General features: G+C 45.2%; 1 protein-coding gene across 3 annotated transcripts in view; it reads left to right on the top strand.

Moving 5' to 3' along the window:
- The first annotated feature begins 50 nt into the window (after positions 1 to 50).
- LOC108930846 (RNA-binding protein 47-like) overlaps positions 51 to 20,631 on the top strand; it is a 34,282-nt gene continuing 13,701 nt past the window's right edge. For all 3 annotated transcript variants that reach the window (XM_029252102.1, XM_029252101.1, XM_018746317.2), the window contains exon 1: positions 51 to 308. In XM_029252102.1, coding sequence (XP_029107935.1) covers positions 100 to 308 — 209 coding nt within the window. In that variant the 5' untranslated portion in view covers positions 51 to 99. The remainder of the gene's footprint in view (positions 309 to 20,631) is intronic.

Here is a 20,631-nt window from a genome sequence, read left to right as displayed (position 1 = left end):
CCGTGCCCCAGCCCACCGCATCCCACCCCCCGCCCAGCCCCCTGGCCCCGGCACCGCGTCTACCAGGACGGGACGACGCAGCAACCCAGGGAAGCGCCTATGACCGAGCTGGAAAGTCGGGAAGAAGAGAGGAGGCTCAGCACTCGACGGCCAAAGGCGCTCCGGGGAAGGAGGGAGGGAGGGAGGGCGCCGGCTGCTCCGGGACCGAGAGCGCAGACGAGATGCCCTCGACCTCCTACGCAGGAGTACCGCTCCTTCAGCTTCTCTGAATGGTGCTGCAGGTGGAGGACCGCATCTGAACCCGCCAGGTAAGACAGTCTCACCTGTCCCCTTTCCCGCCGACTCCTCCGCTTCGGCCGAACAAACGACGGGCGCTAAATAAGATTCTTCTTGCCTCCGATCTGGGATCATAGCTCGTTCTCTGGTTCAGTTCCTCGCCAGTCATCTAACTGTGTTGAGAAAACTACATTTAAAGGTCATTGTGTCACAACCATGCAGTGATGCAGCTGGTTGTGCAATAAAGAAATAATAGAGAAGAGTTACAACGTCTAATTTCAGTGGGGGAACACGTTGCTGTAATAGACCTCCTTTCGCCAGTTAAGCTTTTTTTTTAGTGTTTTCAGCCTTGTGTTTTCAGTCAGGTTTAGTGCTGTAAGACAGCAGGGTCTGAATGTGCAGATGTTGATCAGACAGAAACTGGGAGAGCAGAGTCATGGTAAAAAAAGTGCTGTGTGGTCTCATGCCTCGCATACACCTGTGTCACCTTAGGCAGAGTCGATAGAGTCTATTTGCACGTCCTTTTTTACGTCCACTTTGACCGGATTTTGGGCACCATGTAGTAGATGGGGGAAGGGAGTATCTGTCATCCTGGACAGTCTCTCCATAGTTACAGTAAACACCAGGTCAAATTTAGGGGCAGATGTGAGGGTCAGGCAGAGAGAGGGTGTTGAGCGATATGGTGTTTTGCCTCTTCTCAAAATATTTAAATATCCAACAACGGTGCCAAAAGTGCCAGGTCAGAACAAACCACCCGGCCAGCGTGTGTGGACACTGTCATTATTACCATGTTTATTCACAAGGAGGAAAAGAAGAAAGACCAGATCTCTTGTTCTGCACTAGTCTGGATGAATTGCTAGTCTTGCAGCGCCGGTGTCCTCTGTTTTACACATCCTGGCTTTGCTGCGGCATAGTTTTGTATTTTTCAATATTTCATCGGTTTTACTCCAGTTATATTTTGAACAAATATGTGAATATATGATACATATAAATCAATAATGTATTAACATTTAACACGTACATACGGTCCCTACTTACGATGGGGTTCCTTTCCGACAAACCAATGAAGAGTCGAAAATATCGTAAGTCGAAAATGCATTTCATACACGTAACCTATTGAGCATCATAGCCTAGCGGACGTGCGATGGTCATTACGGGTTCGCCGCCTTCATGCTGGGCAATTATCTTGAGTTTCTCCTCAACAGTAATTGCCTTCCTCTTCTTCTTCTCACCGGTAGCAGGAGACACCGATGGGTGTTTCGTAGAAATGATTGATGCGCAAAACACAACGTAGATACGGGGGGTATCCGAAAAATCGCTGGCAACACAGAACACTGTAGAGTATCGGTTGTTTACACTAGCGACCGTGTGGCAGACTGGGAGATTCGTTTCGCTGCCGCTGCCTAACATCACGAAAGAGTATCGTACCATATATTGCTTGCCCGGGTAAAAAACAAAATTCAAAGTACGGTTTCTACTGAATGCGTATTGCTATCACGCCATCGTAAAGTCGAAAAATCCTGAGTCGGACCGGGAGCTTGTTAGACAAGTAAGCAAGTGTCTTTTTTAAGTAATAAAGGAATCACATTTTCCTGTTATAGGATGAGTTTTCCGTTGCTGTTTTTCCGTCGTGAACAGGAAAGCGTGTTTGGGAACCGTAGCTAAGGTACCCGTGTGCTAAGTGGGAAATTATGAAGCTTAGCTGATCTTTGAATCGGTGCCGCCTGAGGCCGGTGGTTCCGCAGAGGTGTCGTTGGCCACCGGAGAGGACATATCCAGTTCCAGCGGCTATTCGGGACGCCTCGGATTGAGTGTCTCAGCACGGCCGGGGAGACTCTTTGTTGCCTGTGCGTTCCAGTCGTTGGAAAGTGCTGCCGTTTGTTGAAAATTGTGGTGCATCGCTAATGGCGACTATTCTGAAAGCCGGAGGCTGCGAACATCTCGGTCGATGGAGTCACAATATTTCGAGTAGAATAAACATTATTCTCAAAGTGTTTTCTTTTGCCTAAAGGATACTCGAGGAGCAAAGAAGGGTGACACTTCGAAAAGTGACTAAACACCGCGGTTTTTGAGCTGTGGCTTCCTTTCAGCGTTGCATACTCGATATTACTGATGAAAAAATAGCAGTAATGTCCTTGATTTTACGTTGGAAATGTAAATGAACAGCAGCCGGCGTGGTGAGGGCGTCGGTACGGAACTCGAAGGGCGGTCACAGAGGAGACGCCACTTGGCGCAATGTTGGCGAAGAGTTTCTGGAGTCGTGAGTACACAAGCATTGCTGTGGAAGTGGGAGGATTTCCACAGATCGGGAGTAATCGGGGGGGCGCTTCCAAGAATCCCTCCACGAAACGGTGATCACTGGTGTTTACCGAGCTCCTAGGGAACGGAGATTAGAGCTTATCTGACGGAGATGAGACTGAATTTGGGCTTGATGGTTCCTGGTAGTCCTGTCCCACCCAGGGTCAAGTGCAATTCGAAAGGCCTTGTGCTGGTTTGGTTGATCCAGTGCGGTTTTGGTCATCTTTGGGCAGGTCCTGGCCTTCTGTTCCCTTCTCCCATCATGTGATATTCATACATTTGCGGGGCAATAGGGGGGTATAACAGGGTACCTTAAGCAACTCACTAGAAATCAGACACAAAAGCACGTAAGGGTCACACGTATCAGACTTCACACAGTAAGAGAAGAAGTAGAGTAGATACTGTATCACTGTTGACATTTCACACTTGAATAAATACGATGATGTGGGCAGGCCAGAGCCGGTCCTACGTCAGCACTTCGGCTCCAAGAGGGCTGATGACACAGGTGCTGACGGTAAAGAACATATATAATTCAGAAGAGCATGAGAGGTGGCTGTCTGAAGTAGAGTCCGCTGAGGTGTGACCTTGAGTCCAGCCAATCCAGCCAAGGTCACGCCCAAACGTGACCGGTTCGTCGCTATGTGTCCACACTCACATGTCGTGTCCTTTACGAACAGCTAGTGAAATGGGATTAGGAGCAAAAGTGCCGGCGTCAATCAGAGAGCAGGTGCTACTTGTGGCGTCGAGCTGCAGAAGAGCTGAAGTTGTGATGTACTGGACTGCGTTCTTCACGGAAGAGCTGTGTTATTCCGTAGCTAAGCGCTACGCGGATAAGCGGGGGGAGCGGCGACTGACACAAGCTGCCCGGCCTCTCCTGTTTAGCATCGACCACGTCTTGTTGTTGAGGCAACACCGCGGGGCGTAGGCCTGCGCCGGTACGCTTATTACCGTTTCCAGGTAGACGGGAGGTTCTCTGAGCACGCGCACAAGCCCGAGGATCAGCGGCGTCTCCAGGCAGCTGAATCAGAGCTGCAATTATAATAAATGGGGGGTTAAGAAAGGAGAGCAAGGGCAAGAAAAAGCTGTCGTGTGAAACGAGCTAACACTAACCTGGTGTCAGCAGCATGAGCTCATCCCACACCGCACTGCTTAGTACCTGTGTGCTCCTCAAGGTTAACATCATCATTACAGTGTGGCACGCAGCACCATGGGCTTAGATGGGGCGAAGAAGGATGCAGAGACAGCGCTCATTTAGAGTGGTTTATTAAAACACCGGCACCAAGAAAATAATGCTCTTGGTCCAAGGACCCGTACCCGTACCCGTACCCGTACCCGTACCCAGCCTCCTTAACACCTCTACATTCTCTCCCAACACACCTGTAGGCACAGTCACCCCATCTTTTTCCCCCTAAGTGCCCCCAATGGTTGCACTCCCATATTTAACATTGTTTCCCACAATGCGAAGGGGGTGCGGTGGCGCAGTGGGTTGGACCACAGTCCTGCTCTCCGGTGAGTCTGGGGTTCGAGTCCTGCTTGGGGTGCCTTGCGACGGACTGGCGTCCCGTCCTGGGTGTGTCCCCTCCCCCTCCAGCCTTACGCCCTGAGTTGCCGGGTTAGGCTCCGGTTCCCCGTGACCCCGTAATGGACAAGCGGTTCTGAAAATGTGTGTGTGTGTGTGTGTGTGTGTGTGTGTTTCCCACAATGCAACTATTTACAGTTAGGCGTTTCCCTCCTAAAACAGTAACGTGAGGTCGTTACAATAGTCTAGCATATGCCATGTGTACTGCGTTTTTTACACCCCAGTGTATAAAACATCGGCTAAATGAATGAAGGTAAAGATAAATTGCAGTGCGTTAAGATCACACTTTGCTGACAGTTTTTTTGGTATATTGACACATGCAAGGAATTTTAATTAATGGATACTCATTGACATATATTTAACATAAGAGAACAATATTAAGGTAGTACAGTAAGAATAAAGCAGAAAAAGTTTGTACAATAGTGCAATTATTTTAACATGACAATATCGAAGAAACAGAATAGGAACAAAGTTTAAAGAAAACAACACAGACATACAAATAACGCTGTTATTTTAATTTGGCGGAACAATATTACAGTAATAGAGTAAGAAAAATGCATTAAAGTTTCAAGAAAATGCTGTACATATACAGATTATGCATATAAGCATATGAAGGCAGAGAAGCATAGGAGTATAAACATAAAGGCAGCAGTAGGACTAAATATAAATAACTGATGACACTGCAATAAATAAACTACTTTAGGGTGTATCCTGTGTTACTGTGACATTTACAGCAATGCCGCAGTTTGACATATTTGAGGAAAAAATAGAAACACAATATAATAATAATAATAATAATAATAATAATAATAATAATAATGAAAGGCATCTAAGGTTATGGAGAACGCACATGTTGTGTGACGTTTCTAAAAATGCTCACTCCTAACTCATAAAAGGGAAGCGCTGCGGGTTAACCGGAGGCATGGCGGAATGTGAGGAAGTGGACCGTGCGACTGGACGGTCGCGAGAAGGGAACCGCGTCACGAAGCGGCGACCGGGAACGGAGAGCGGGTGGCGCGCAAGCACACTTGAAGCCACGTCATAAACCGTCCCGTCGGTCTGCTGCGAAGATTGAGCGTCGGCCACCTGTAGCTGCTGCTCATCCCCGGGGGCCTCACGACCGCGATATCCTCTAATTGTGCTTTCCATGTAAAAAAAAAAAGAAAAAAAAAAAAACAAAAAGGCTGGATGCCCCCCTCCCCAAACGTGCGCTGCGATAAACCTCTTCTGACAAAGGGGTCTTTTATTTTTTTAAATCTAATTAAGAGAGACTTATTAGGCAAAGACCCACTGAGACCAAAGGCTCATTTGGCGGGACGTCCCGTCGAGCGTGCCGGCACCACGCAGCACAGCGCATACCCCCCCGCCGCCCCCACCTGGCCAATTGCTGGCAGATCTGCTCGCATGCTGCCGTGATCACACGGAGAGCCCGCGTGGCACAGAACCGCCTGCGTACATACATGTCCAGCACACCTCTGCTCTCCCTCCCTTCGCTGACTTACACTGTTTTTACACTCCATTGCTCTCGTCCCTCATTGAGTTCTCTCTCTCTCTCTCTCTCTCTTTTTCCCTGTTCTGTTTTTTCTTTTATTGCTCACATCTTTTTTTATGTCATTTCCAGGGGTTTCTAATTGCTTTTGTTACGTAGCCGGCTCTGTGGGCACAGCTGGAGGTGTCGGGGTGGCGTGAGCTTGGAGGTCTCAGTGCAAGAGCAAACGACGCCATAAAGGCGGGATACCGGACACGGGTACGAGGGAGGTTTTCAGTGAGTCCGGCTCAGGGAACTCGAGACAGCTGCTTTCCCGGAGCTCTAACCGCCGTCAGCCCAGGACGGGGGCATCTTTGACTACATTGACTACATACCTGCACACAATGGGGTTCTTGTGTGGAGCAGGACTGGGTTTCAAGGTGACAACGGCAGCAGAGCTGAGGGTGGGACTCGACACGTAGGGTCCCTCGGGCCTATAAACCCGTCCGCCTGAAGGCACGCTAACGTGAGCTCGGAATGACACTGGCAGGGTGAAAACATTTCACACACACTTAATAATAATAATACGAATAATAATAATAATAATAATAATAATAATAATGATGATGATGAACAGAAAGAGTACAATTTACTTTATGAACAAATCAGACAGGTCCCTTTGCTACTCTGGACAACACGTTTTTTTGGTCCACGCGTTTTTCCTATTATGTGCCAGGTCAAAATTATTGGAAAAGAAAAAAATTATCCTTTGATGACCTCAAATTCCCTGCTACTTCCCGATTGTGTAATTGCAGCCTGAAATTCAGTCAAGACTTTGGGTGCATTCTGAAAAACAAAGCTGAAAAAAAAGATCTTTTGGCTCACATAAGTGTATTGCTGATTTTTAATCTTAATTCAATTAAACAAGATTTGCAAAATTAGTATGAACTATTTGTTCGTTCAGATGTGTTTTCATCCTCATGTTCTGTGGGAGAAAAGCAAACATGCCCACAGCATGGCATTTACGGTACGACTTATTGTAGCGTGAAGTGCTGGACTTGGTTATTTGTTATTCTTTGTGTTTCTCAATTTGTGCAATTTCCTCATATTAATAATGTTAATTAAATAATTAATATCAGATTAATAATGTTTTGACTTATAAGGGAATCGGAAGCGCCCTTTCAGCGTAACAGCATAAACTTTCTCCTATGTACGGTGGTCCCCCCCTTATCCGCGGTTTCAGTTACCGCGCTCAACTGCAGTTCGAAAACATTAAATGGAAAATTCCAGAAATACACACACACACACACACATTTTCAGAACCGCTTGTCCCATACGGGGTCACAGGGAACCGGAGCCTACCCGGTGACACAGGACGTAAGGCCGGAGGGGGAGGGGACACACCCAGGACGGGACGCCAGTCTATCACAAGGCACCCCAAGCGGGACTTGAACCCCAGACCTACCGGAAAGCAGGACTGTGGCCCAACCCACTGCGCCACTGCGCCACTGCACCCCCTCCAGAAATACAATTCGTAAGTTTTAAATTGCGTGCCGTTGTGAACAGCGTGATGAAATCAGTACAATAAGATATATACAATATTTATAAAGAGAGACAAAGAGAAAGAGCGACTATATTCACATAACTTTTATTACAGTATATTGTTATAATTGTTCTATTTTAGTATTAGTGGTTGTTGTTAATCTCTTATTGTACCTAAATTATAAATTAAACATTATCATAGGTATGTATACACAGGAATGGGAGGCGTGCTGGTGCAGTGGGTTTGGCCCGGGCCTGCTCTGTGGTAGGTTTGCAGTTTGAGTCCTGCTTGGGGTGCCTTGCAAAGGATTGGCGTCCTGTCCTGGGTGCCGCCATCACCCCAACCATGTGCCCTGTGCTGCTGGGTTGGGCTCTGGTTCGCTGTGACCCCTGCTTGGGATGAGTGGCTTTAGGCACTTGTGTGTGTGTGTGTGTGTGTGTGTGTGTGTGTGTGTGTGTGTGTGTGTGAGAGAGAGAGAGAGAAAACATTGTACATTTATATATATATATAGGGTTCAGTACCATCTGCGGTTTCAGGACTCTGCTGGGGGTCTTGGAACATATCCCCCGTGGAAAAGAAGGAACTACTGTATATGCATACAAATGGTTATTGTACATGTCTTTTTGATGCATGGAATCGTGAGCAAAATGCATGCTGATGCAAACATTTTGACGAAGAACAAGGCCTCTAATAACTTCCACGGTTGGAACCGTGGAACACACATATTTTTTGGCATTTCCTCCCTGCAGATTCAGAGGTATTCTTTTAATATAGGGACATACATACAGCATCGGGACAGCTGGTAGCGTAGTGGTTAGAACTGCTGTCTTTAGACCCAAAAGTTGCAGGTCTGATCTCCAATTCCGGTTATAATACCCTTGAGCATGGTACTTACCCTAAATTGCTCTAGTAAAACTACCCAGCTGCCTGCATGGGCAAATAACTGTAACCTTAATATTGTAAGTTGCTTTGGAGAAGAGCATCAGCTAAATGAAAAAATGTAAATGTAGGTAAAAAAGCATGGTCTAGGTATCCTCCAAGGTACTCACTATGGGTGAAGGCTACCTATGATGCAAGGTTTTTTTTCCTCTTTTTATGCCTATTTTTACTCCCTTTTCCTCCTTTTGACCTTGAACCTGCGGCGACTGCCGGCACCGCGGCAGGGGGTCATGTGACGGCATGACCGAGGACTCAAAGCAAGGCCTCTGCGTCAGCTGATCGGGAGCAGAAAAGTCCGGAACAAAGCAGAATTCGTGGCCCCAGAAGTGACACGTAGCTGTCACGCTTTTTCTTTACCGCTCAGAGAGACGCACCTCGACACTCGACAGGATGTGCGCGGAGGATCGCTAAGGCCATTTGGAGAAGGAGACCCCCCCAGAACTCTCCGGAATCCAGGTGGTTCCCAGTGTTTGTGAAAGCGTTAAGCAACGGACTTTTAATCTCTTCATCCCTGTCACACTCCACTGCTGTACATAATACATTGAGGAATGCCGCCACATACTGACGACTCCAGAACCGCAAACAACAGGGGTTTCAAAACCGCCACTGGGTTTTACACGCGCTTATGGGAAGTCAGCACATATTTCATTCATTATTTGTGTAAAGCTTGCACTTCCCCCCCTTTTATTCTTTTTTTTTTTCGTTTACACTTGAGGCGATCTTAAAATCCCGGTTTAGGAGGAACAGTGGCACTTTGTTAACCGTGAGCTGCGACTCCAGGGCCGCACTTGCAGTGTTTATGTGAGAGAAAGGCACCTCATTAGGCTGCAGCGTTGGCCCTGAGTGGATTTCACTTACGGAGGTGGTTTGCTGGGCGACAAAGTCGCTTATAACCGGAAGGTTGCTGGTTCAAGTCCCACTCTCTGTTACTCACTGCCTTGGAGGGATGTACTTTCCCTGAACCGCTGCAGTAAAATGCTCATGAAGTAATTAATATTAAGTGTAACAAAATGCTTGTGAATTAATTAAATATTATAAGACTGGATAAATGCAATAACATAATAACTCATGTATGATTGCATGGGGACAGCTGGTAGCGTAGTGGTTAGAGTCATTGCTTTTGGATCCAAAGGCTTTTGGATCCTAGCTGTATTACCCTTGAACAAGGTACTTACCCTAAATCGCTCCAGTAAAATTACCCAGCTGTATAAATGGGTAAATAATTGTAACCTTAACACTGTAAGTTACTTTGGAGAAGAGCATCAACTAAATGAATAAATGTAGTTTTATCTTGACTGAAGCACCAGGTGGCATAGTGGTGACAGCTGATGCTGTACAAATCTGAATTTACCTGGTTAAAAACTGGTATAAAAGTGTTCTTCGTCCCGGTTTCTGCTTCTACTGATGTCTTCTGATTTCTTCAGGTGCTCCTGGAAGGTGTTTTCGCAGAGGAGTAATGAACACGTTACATTGGTTTAGGGCTTTTTGGGTACAAGGGAGGTGGATTAATTCCACTTAGAATTCAGAGAGCTTTGAAACTCCTGTTTGATACAAGAATCTGTTTCAGGCCTCCAGTCTGGGGGCTCATGACACGTGACCCTTTAAAACATGGTCTGCCGTCACACTGCGATTACTTGTTGTACAGGTTATACATTCCTTTAGCGTTTCCGTGAGAACCCGGCGAAGAATAACCTGCTCCACTACAGTGCGGCCGGTGAAGTTTCACACATTGCTCCGATTTCTGAGGATTACGTTCTCATGCTCCAAGGAGAAAGAGTCTGCTAAAACGTGTACCCATGTTTGGCAATCCCTCGCCTCTCAACGGGATTTGTCCACTAAGCTTCATTGGGAAGCGTACAAAGCAAGCAGCGTTGCAAAGTGTTGTTCGTTACAACCGTCTAAGGGTATAATTACTTTCACACACCTCCAGTCCCAGCAGATGTTCGCCGGGTAGAGGGTTATCAGTTCCTTCGCCGGCGACGGCCGTTAGACTAACAGTACATTGCGAGATTTCAACAAAAACTGGATGTTCCGGCTTCCCCCAGCTTTTTGACCGACACATCATGCAGATCTGTAACGTGAGCCGCGAAGGCAATGACTGCTCTACAAACACTGTGATTTGTGCGACACCCACGCAATGTATATTATCTGTACACAACAAACGGCGACGATTTCAGGCCAGCGATTTGGCACAAACAAGGACGGATCGCTGAAAGGCTGAAGTGCTTAAGTTTTTATTCAGCAGGCACTAAAAGCACTTTGCCCCTGCTGTATGGCATTATATTGTAGGGGGTTTATGGTGCTTAGCTCACCTATTTTTATGGCCATCCCACTGATCCGCATGAGAGGCCGCAGCCTTGAAGACGATGGGCCCAACTGATGTTGGCTCCCCTCCTTCTGCAGTCAGCTCACATAGTAGAAACTTGTGGATTTTTTTGCTTACGACACGGTGAGATGGTGGCACGCTAGGGATGTGCTGTCATGTGGGCTGGTGTGAGAGCAATGAAGCCGTGGGTACCAGTCAGGATGCCACTCCCATGAGGCTGCTGGAGAGTAGCATGTCTCCAAAAAGGCGGTGATTCATCTCAGTAGAGGAGCCTTTCGGCAGCAGCATTAGAGGTAACACCTGCAATTTTGGTCCAAGGGGGCAAAGCCACAATACAGAAAAAAAAAATGTGGTGCTGTGCTGTTTGTATGGAACGGGGATTCATAGGCAAGGCAGTTTTGATCCACACCTTCGGTCGAATTCGGATTTTGCAACGCTGTCCAACGCTCCAGGGCCATAATGGACGGACCAGGCTGCAGTGTGTTTCATTTGGCAGGTTGAACGGAGTCCCGGTGGCGACACTGAATCACATGCATATCACATGATTGAACCCTGTTTAAAGAAGGCCCCTCCTCCAGGGCACTGTCACACACTGAGGTCAGGCTCAGAGGCAATGAGAGAGCAGGATGAGGAACTTTCTCAGGGCCAGATTTTTGTGTGTGTCAGTGTGAGTGTGTGTCGGTGTGCATGTTTATGCCTTGGTCAGGGTATCAGTTATCGGAGCGTGTGTGTCTGACGGTGTGTGAGTACACACGTACTTTTTTATGCTTTGGTCAGGGGATCGGGTGTCACTGATTCTCAGTGTATGTGCGCGCACATATTTCTGTCTTGGTTGGGTGATCAAGTTTTTGTCTAACAGACAACAACGGGAGAAATGGTCAAAGATGAATTTGTGCCATATTTCATTCACAAAGCAGCCCTTTTTGCCCAAGCCTGAAACCACACTGAGCAGCACTTGTGTAGAAACGCAAATAATTACACTGAAAAATGTCCTTACTGGTGCTCACAGGGTCAGTTCAGATGATACACCTGGCCCAAATACTGGACCACAGTAACACACAGATTATCCAGTGAGAATGGGCTGGTTCCCATATAAAATTATTGAGCAACAATTAGACTCACAATGATCAACTGCAAATAACCCAAAGATAATACATCAGTAATGGTAATAATATGATCGTGCTATCTTAAAGATAATACTTTCAAGTAATTGCAGCAGACATTGTTCACAGCTGCTGCCTTTGGACCCAAAGGTTGCAGGTTCGAATCTCACCTCTGGCTGTAGCGCCTTTGAGTGCGGTACTTACTCTCAGTCGCTCCAGTAAAATTACCCAGCTGTGTAAATGGGTAAATAGTTGTAAACAGATGAATATTGTAAGTTGCTTTAGAGGAAAGTGTCAACTAAATGAATAAATGCATGTGTTTCAGAAGTGATAAAGAGATATGGAGTGTATGACAACAGTAAGCTGTAAAATCCTGTTTCCCCGGTGGAACTTTGAACTGCAGTGCAGAAAAACACTTCCTCTGCCTTTGACTCATTGGATAACAATAAAAAAAACAGCTGAGATTTCTATTTAAACCTGCAAAAAGGTGACAAGATATGGGGAGGGACTGAAACACACACACACACACACAGAAACACACTCACTCAGTAACTTACACTCTCACATACCAAAAACTTCCTGTGAAATAACCTTGGCAGTAAAACAAAGTATAATTTTTTTTGTCATTTGAATGATGTAAGCAAAATGGCCATAACTCAACCCTGTCATGTGCACTCCAGTACTTAACCAGGCCCTGCTATTAACAAATGCCTGACCTCTGACCTCTTCACTTCCAGAGGTCTGCAGGAAGCCTTACTCAGCACACAACCTTGGCTGATGAGAAACTGGGCTCAGGTCTTGCCAGGCAATGTACTGTCAAAATTTAAGTTGGGATTTAATGCATCACTCAACCACAGTCACATCCCTAACTCATGCGTTAGACAGCTGGTTGAAGACACATTATACAAAATCTATGAATAGAAACCTCTTCAAGAAAACTTACTGCTAGTGACATCGAAACTTTTGAGAGAAAACTTGGAAATAGATGGACAGACTTCCTGATCGAAGGATGGAAGTGTATTTGGAATCACGGAGAGGTGGCTGCAACGACTTACTGTACATTTATTAATTTAGCTGATGCTTTTTCCCAAAGCAATTTACAATTATTCAACCCTTTACAGAGCTGGATATTTTTACTGCAGTACTTTAAAATCAGAACCTTGCTCAAGGGTACCAGAGCCAGAGACAGGAATCAAACCTACAGTCTTCAGGTCCAAAGGCAGTACATATAACCACTACACTATGCAATAGGCATATTTTAAAATGACGTCCATCTCAAATACCTTAAAATGATGTATGGATGAGTGACCCAGTGTAAGTAGTGTCTCTAGCATTGTAAGTCACCGCGGTGAATAAGGTGTGTGGGCTGATAACACTACATAGAGTTCGTTGGAAGTTGCCTTGGAGAAAAGCATCTGCTAAATAAATAAGTGTAAAATGTAAATAAATGCAAATGTTCAGCTCTAGGCCTTGTGGTCTTCAGGTGATATACAAAATGGTTTAATTTGTGCTGCAACTGGAAATTTCTACTGTCCTATACTTTATTAGGTTTTTTTTTAAATTCAGATTGACACAAAGACAAGCACAAGTTTATGCAGCAAAATTGTGCAAAGTGACTTATTTCCACATTAATTTTTCTGCTTCTGATTTGAAGTATTACACCAAATCTGAAATCAGAGAGGACACTGTAGAGTTTAAGGTTGCTAGAGTGCAAGGTGACTTCTTCATAGGATGTGAGATAAGACACGATAGGACACATCGTAGACACATCATGGATGGACACTGTTGGCACTAGTGTTCAAATGACTTGATCTTTAAAAGCAGGTGCCTTTTTGTGCCCCAGGTATGTCTGCCATTTGACAATATGTTCTGATCATCTCTTTAGCAAGCTCACATAGGAAACATGACCTGAGCTCTTTTCCACATTGAGATATCAATAAAAGCATCAGTGGACATGACCGGATTATTGTAGATGGATTTACGGAATGTAGAAATCCAGTATCGTGCACATTGGGTTGTCGCAAGCACCAGTGGAAAAAATGGAGAGGAAAACGAACAGAAACTTTCCTATCTTATCTTTAAAATAAGAATGTACGTTCCACACACGAAGACATGTGCTAAAAGTTGAAGGTACACTGTTGCACATAAACACTCATTGTAGTGTTATAATCTCTAATGGTGTGTTGTTGCCAATGAACAACTTCACTAACTGCCCACTTTGCTCTTCGCTGCATGCCTCACTCATCCAACTCAAACCTTGGACTTTTAATCTCCTGGTTCCTATCAGAGGTAGAGGGAGAGGCCAAAGGAAAGAGGGGGGTTATTTCTAAGAAGCAGCTCCACCTCCAGGAGCAACATGTAGACCTTTAGCACCTCTGCTATTCGTGGTTTGCTGGATCAGGCATTTCGAAGACCTCAAGCTGAGAGAAAAGACACCATCTTCCTAGGTTAACGCCATCTGTGATCTCACTGCAATCTGTTCACAAGCTGCGAAAGGAGCAGGTAGGACAACTGGCTTGTTGTCTTGGTTTGGGTGCTTCGTGTTTCAAGAAGAGAGATGTCGCAACGGCCAGATAGCTACATGTTGTCTGACCCAATGGCACTATCACGTGCGATTTGCTCTTTGACTAGCGATCTTGTACTTCCAGTAATTCAGTGAGGAAATCCTCCCCCTAACTCCTTTTCTCCTGCATGTGTCAAGGAAGTAAGAGAAAGACGAAACGCTGAGGCGAAGGAGATCGTGTATGACGGATGCCAAAGAGTACAGAATGCAAACTTATTTCAGGTTGAGCCGGAAACGTGTCCAACGGAGAGCTGGAAGTAGTGCGCTGATATCAGTCGGCCAGAACATCCAAAACATCAGCTTGCAAGAGGGAATGAAGCCTTTTTAGGTGCGAATCAGTGTTTTTCACATCATCGTCAACAGTTGGATAGAGACCTTGCATTCTTCTACTAAGTTGTCATTTCTTGTGTTGTGGCTTATTCATACATTTGCATTGAGTTCATTAAGTTTGGACTGGGAATGTCATCCCTCTTTGGGCACGCACAACACACTGTACTAATATAGGAGTATTGTGAGTTTGACCTTTTGACCTTCTCTAAGTGGATAGGTAACATCCTTAGCATGGTCGCAGTGGTTCCAGATGGACTTACATGGATAAATTAACTAAGATATTGCCTTGATTGCTTTTTGAAACAGCTTGGCTGTGGTATTAGCCCAAGAAAACCTGGTTACTGAAAGTGTAAGAGTGTTTTTTCTGGGGCGTGACACAACCGTTTGCTTATCCACGTGAGACTTGAGCTGTCATCCATTCCATTATTCCATTAGGCCTTTATCCCAGCTGACCTCTCACGATGAGAGCCCCCATTAGCCTTGCCAAAACCAGTCGAAGTAACAACCTGAATTTGCAACAAAGACGGCCTCTGAGGTCGTACAGAAGAATACAAAGTACAGCTGCTGGCAAATGACAGAATCCTAGAGAATCAGACATTGCTTTTACCATGGCTTTCAGAGAACAAACATTTTACCTGCGGGACTATAAGTCTCACGCATGGTGGCATAACTAGGTCCGTGGCAAAGTTTATGCTTTTTATTTCTGTGACTGTTTGCCATGAATTTTAATTTTTTTGCCTCCATGTGGTAAGGACAACTGTTCCTTGTCTTTGCATCCAACATTTCTCCACCTCTAATGTTTGCATTAAGGGTGGGCCCTAGACTGTATTTCGTTGTTTGTGAAACATTAACTAGCATGAGAGATGATTTTAAAAATAGGCCTTGTCTCCCTTGATGGGGTAAATGACAGAAACTATAATACACGGACAGCTGGCGACAAGGAGCAGTGTCGCCACCAACCACCGAAACCACGCAGGTGTCCTTACCACATGGAGGCAAAAAATTAAAATTCATGGCAAACAGTCACAGAAATAAAAAGCATAAAGTCTCACGTGGATAAACAACTCTCAGAAAAAAACACTCTGTTTCCTTTGGACCCAAAGGTCGCGGGTTTGATCTCCATCTCCGACTGCAGTACCCTTGAGCAAGGTACTTACCCTAAATTGCTCCAGTAAAAATTACCCAGCGGTATAAATGGGTAAATAACTGTAGGTAAACTAACATTGTAAGTTGCTCGGGAGAAAAGTGTCAGCGACATGAAAAAACATAATATAATACGCTACATGATCCACACCTTTGTGCTCTGCACTTGTATACTGCTGTAAATGCCGGTCCTCACAGTACTAGGAGAGTTATTCTAGCGTCTGTACTTTTGCTTCCACTTGTTAAACGGTCCACAGCTATAAATGGTTCATTCGCAGCCACGTCACACCCCGTTTTTCAGTTGCATTAAGAAATGCTTGCGGCGAAGTGAAATTTGTAGCACCTCTCCCTAAAGGAAATGTCTTTAAAAAAAAAAAAAAACGCACACAGGAAAATATGCGATGTGCTTTCTGAATCGCACGAGCCGAACAAAGGCTGCTAAAGATAGCGTGGTTTTACTTTTCCTTCTGACTGCTGCTAAAGAGAAAGAGCAGCTTCAGACATCCAGGGGAAGAGAGAAAGGGTCTTTGTAGAGCTGCCAGAACGCGTGCGCTCGTTTCATTGTTTTATTTCCCTTAGTGAAGATGTCAACCGTCCGACTTTCCGCATCCCTGCGCCGCAGGGCGGACGTGGCGCTTGATGGAGTGTGTGAGTATCTTGTGGGGCAATGGGCCTTAACTTATACGCCCTAACAAGCGCCAGTTTAATGATCGGTTTTGGAGTGTGTCTGACATTTGGAGGTCCCTTGGAGTGGGCCCTGCACTTTGTTCCAATGAAATATAAGGGGGGACAATGTAGGGAAAATTATCTGCAAAGAAATACTTTCTATTTTTCTGTTTCCGTATGAGGATATGCTTTGCGGGGGGCACCGTGGCGTGGCGTGGCGTGGCGTGGCGTGGAGTGGCGGGTTTGGCCTGTGTCCGTTGTGTCGTGGGTCTGGGATTCGAGCCCCGCTTGGGGTGCCTTGCGACGGACTGGCGTCCCGTCCTGGGTGTGTCCCCTCCCCCTCCAGCCTTACGCCCTGTGTTGCCGGGTAGGCTCCGGTTTGCCGCGATTCCGCTCGGGACAAGTGGTTTCGGACAGTGTGTGTGTGTGTGTGTTTGTGATATGCTTCGCTCAAGGGTAGTAAACTCTTGAAACGCCAATGTCATACTGATTCCCAGCAGCACCAGTCAATGTCATTTCATCAGTCCTGGTCCTAAGAGTCCTACGTCACATTAGCTAAGTTGAATAGCAAGACTTTTTAAATGTCCACACGCTCTAATTATATAAGCACATTAGGTTACTGCAAAGGTGCTATTGCATTTTGTAACTTTTGTGAGACACAGCAAAGTATAATAGCAGTGCTGGTGGGTGAAGAATTACATTTACATTTATAGCTATTCATTATCAGTCACTTTTCTCCAAAGCAACCAACATCTAATAGAAAATACTATTTGTTTATGAGCAGAAAGAGACATCTACATGCAGACGTGTGATTCTTAAGTGCAGTTAGTTTGTTTCTTTCCACCATACGAACCAACGTTCATCACACGAGTAGCTGCATGAAACTTTATCAGAATATCCACAATTCCTAATCACCTTCCTAGTAATTTTTTTTTGGAGATACATATAAACATATGTGTTACATTTGTTACATTAGGGTGACGAAGCATCAGCCTATAGTCCTCTGCTATTGTTACGAGGGGGAGGACTAGGCAAGAGCGTCTCCGGAAAGTGCCGATTCACTCCCAGGCTCCTCTGCCCGTCGTCGTCTGAACGCTGGGTCGGCCCTGAGAGCAGCGGGTGTGTGTGTTTTTTTTTTTGTTTTTTTGTTTTTTGCTGCGTGTCACTCAAGCTGTCTCAGCATTTGCGCACAGCGGGTGCTGACCTTTAACCCGCACAGAAGAGCGACTCATCAGAAGCGGACACTCAAAGATTTATGGAACTGCAATGCATCTGGCTTTTGATCTGGTATAAAATTAACTTCTCAAATTAAATTACCCACTTTGTCACTTGCAGTTTTTCTTCTGCCCAGTGGAGCTGCCAGACAAGGCCTTGTTATGCACCTTATAAATGATCCATTAGGACCAGATTCAATGTGAGAAGTAAATATAGAAAATGATAAAACCTTTAGCTCTTACAAGTCTTTTTTTCTGTATGTGTCGGTCAGTCATTTGTTATTTGTTTCGGCTGTAATTTATTTTATCTGAATCCCCGAAAGCACTTTGACTTGGCCATCGGGATACAGCGCTATATAAGAATACATTTTATTTTCTTGTATTTTTGTGAAAAGACTGAAATGCACAGTGACAAGCAGTTACAGGTGTGCACATGCAGATACAACTAAAAAATGAACAGATTTACCATAAATCTGTAATAAAAATATTACAATCATAAATGTTGGTGGGATAAGGGATATACTGTTGAAGGATGATTGAAGAGCTGGCAAACGGACGTGTATCTAGCAAATAAATTCATTTAAATGAATGAATTTAAATAAATTGTTTACTCAGAATCGACTGGATCATTTCCCCAGTAGAAAAAGTTTTGTTACGTGATATTTAATGATCGCTTTATGAACACTGGATAAATTCAGCTGTGTGCCTGTACTGTATGTAAAAACATTATCTCCCATCATCTCAGTAGGTATCAGGATAATTAGATACCTTAGAAAGTCTCAACTTTTGCCATCAACTTCCTTGCTTCTTTCACTTGTGCTGTGACTATAAGTGACCATCAAGTGCAGGAAACACAACGTACAAATAATATAACAGCAATGACTTTAAGGCTATGAAGTCAGATGTTGCTTTACGGGGGTTTATATGAAGTTGTAAGAGGTTTAAACCTGATTTTATGAGGACTGCGTGTGAAATGGGGTGTGAAATTCTGGACCTGGGAGGGAGGGAGGATAATGGGGGGGGGGGGGGGGGGGTCATCATCATTGCCTTCGTCTTGTCAGATGATTTGCAATTCAGACTCTGTGTTATCATAACCTGTGCTGAATGCTGTTCAGGCTCCTACGTAAACTCCGTCTTCGCTGAGTTTCCTTCACTTTGTGGGTGACATGCACACACATCGCTTTGGAGACAAGCGTCAGCTAAATAAAGTCATATGATGTGACATACATTTACGTTTACATGTATTCATTTATCAGACGCTTTTCTCCAAGGCAACGTGCATCTCATAGAAAGTACAATGTGTTCATTAGCAGGAAGAGACACTTAGATGCAGACGTGTGATTCTTAAGTGCAGTTAGTTTGTTTCTTCACACAAGTAGCTGAATAAAACTTTATCAGAATATTGACGATTCCTGATCACCTTCCTAGTAATTTTTTCTTTTTTTTTTTGAGATACATACAAACATTTACGTTACGTTACAAGAGTAGCTGTGTAAAGGTTTATCCAGACATGATCATAAAGTTATGGAGCATGAAAATTTACACCTTACCTGAACTTAAGAGATAATGGGAGAAGTGAGTCTGGAAGAGGTGAGTTTTAAGACTCTTATTAAATGTGGACAGAGATTCAGCAGTTCCGAGTGACAGGGGGAGGTCGTTCCACCACAATGGAGCCGGAACCGAGAACCTCCGTGCTTTTGATTTTGTTTGTACTTTTAATGTGTGGGACCACCAAGCGGGCAGATGTGGAAGAGCGAAGCAGTCTGGTTGGGATGTAGCGAATGATGAAGTCTTGTAGATACCTGGGAGCAGTTCTACTGATACATTTGTAGGCCGTAACCAGGGTCTCAACATACAAGGCAGCAGGATGCATAGGTACATGCTATCAAAATCACCTTCCATTTGAAGGCTCCAGGTTCAAATCACAGCTGTAACTGCAGTGCCCTTCACAAAGGTCCGAACTCTGAAGTACACCAGTAAAAATTACCCAGCTGTATAAATGGGCAAGTAACCTCATTGTATAAACCTAACATTTTATGTTGCTTTGGAGAAAAGCATCATCGTAGTGAGAGAACAACATACACTGCTTGGTGGCTTCTTCACACAGCGGCAGAACTGTTTTGGTTGGCGAGTTCAGGACACCAGCATTTAAATTAAAAATAAGGAAAATCACCCATATCAAATAACGTGTGTTTTTTAATGTGCGCATGAGTCAGTAAAATTGATAGTAAATCTAAATTGCGAAATGGACTTAGAGCGGGGGGTGTGGTGGCGCAGTGGGTTGGACCGGGTCCTGCTCTCCGGTGAGTCTGGGGTTCAAGTCCCGCTTGGGGTGCCTTGCGACGGACTGGCGTCCCGTCCTGGGTGTGTCCCTTCCCCCTCTAGCCTTACGCCCTGTGTTGCCAGGTTAGGCTCTGGTTTCCCGTGACCCCCGAATAGGACAAACGGTTCCGAAAATGTGTGTGTGTGTGAAATGGACTTAGATATAATTTCTATATAAAATTTAGGCAACATCACACATCTGTTTGCTGAAGGGAACTACATTTTATTAACATCTGCAACACACAAATATGAACTTATACCAGGAGGTCTTTCAGGTTGTGGTCCCTGGGGAAGTTTTCCTATTTTGCCTTTTACAGAGGCTCTAAACTTGAACGTTTCCATTGAAATACGAAGCTGTGAAAATGTGAAAGGCTCCGTACAGCACTTTCTGTAAGTGATGCAGCGGTTAGAGCTGCTGTTGCTAGACTGAGGCACCAGGTTTGAATCCCACCTCCTGCTGTAGTGCCCTTGACCAAAGTACTTACTTTTAATTGCTCAAATGAAACTTACCCAATTGTATAAATAGGTAAATAGTTGAAAGTTCTGATTGAACCATTAAATTGGACAAATGCCCCAGTGCGTTCTGAATAAGAGAATAAAAACCTTGAGCGCACGGTTCAGGTCAAAGCCGTCAGCCTCAAGTGTTTGCCTTTGAGCCGTGGTGTTGAGGTGCAGCAGTGGGGCTCCAAAGATCCCACTGAACTGAACACACACTCGCTTTCCCAGGGCAGCTAGCGCCGCGTCCCCTCCTCGGGCGAGGAAAGCCGTCTTACACGCGTCTCGGCCTCCCTGCCGCGTCATAAATCCCTCCAGCCACCTCGGCCCATAATGCTCCTCGGGGGGCGTGTTGTTTGCTTTAGC

Source organism: Scleropages formosus, chromosome 5, assembly GCF_900964775.1.
Source record: "Scleropages formosus chromosome 5, fSclFor1.1, whole genome shotgun sequence".
Lineage (NCBI taxonomy): Eukaryota > Metazoa > Chordata > Actinopteri > Osteoglossiformes > Osteoglossidae > Scleropages > Scleropages formosus.
The sequence above is the reverse complement of the archived record's forward strand: the minus strand, read 5'-3'. Positions and strand labels throughout refer to the sequence as shown.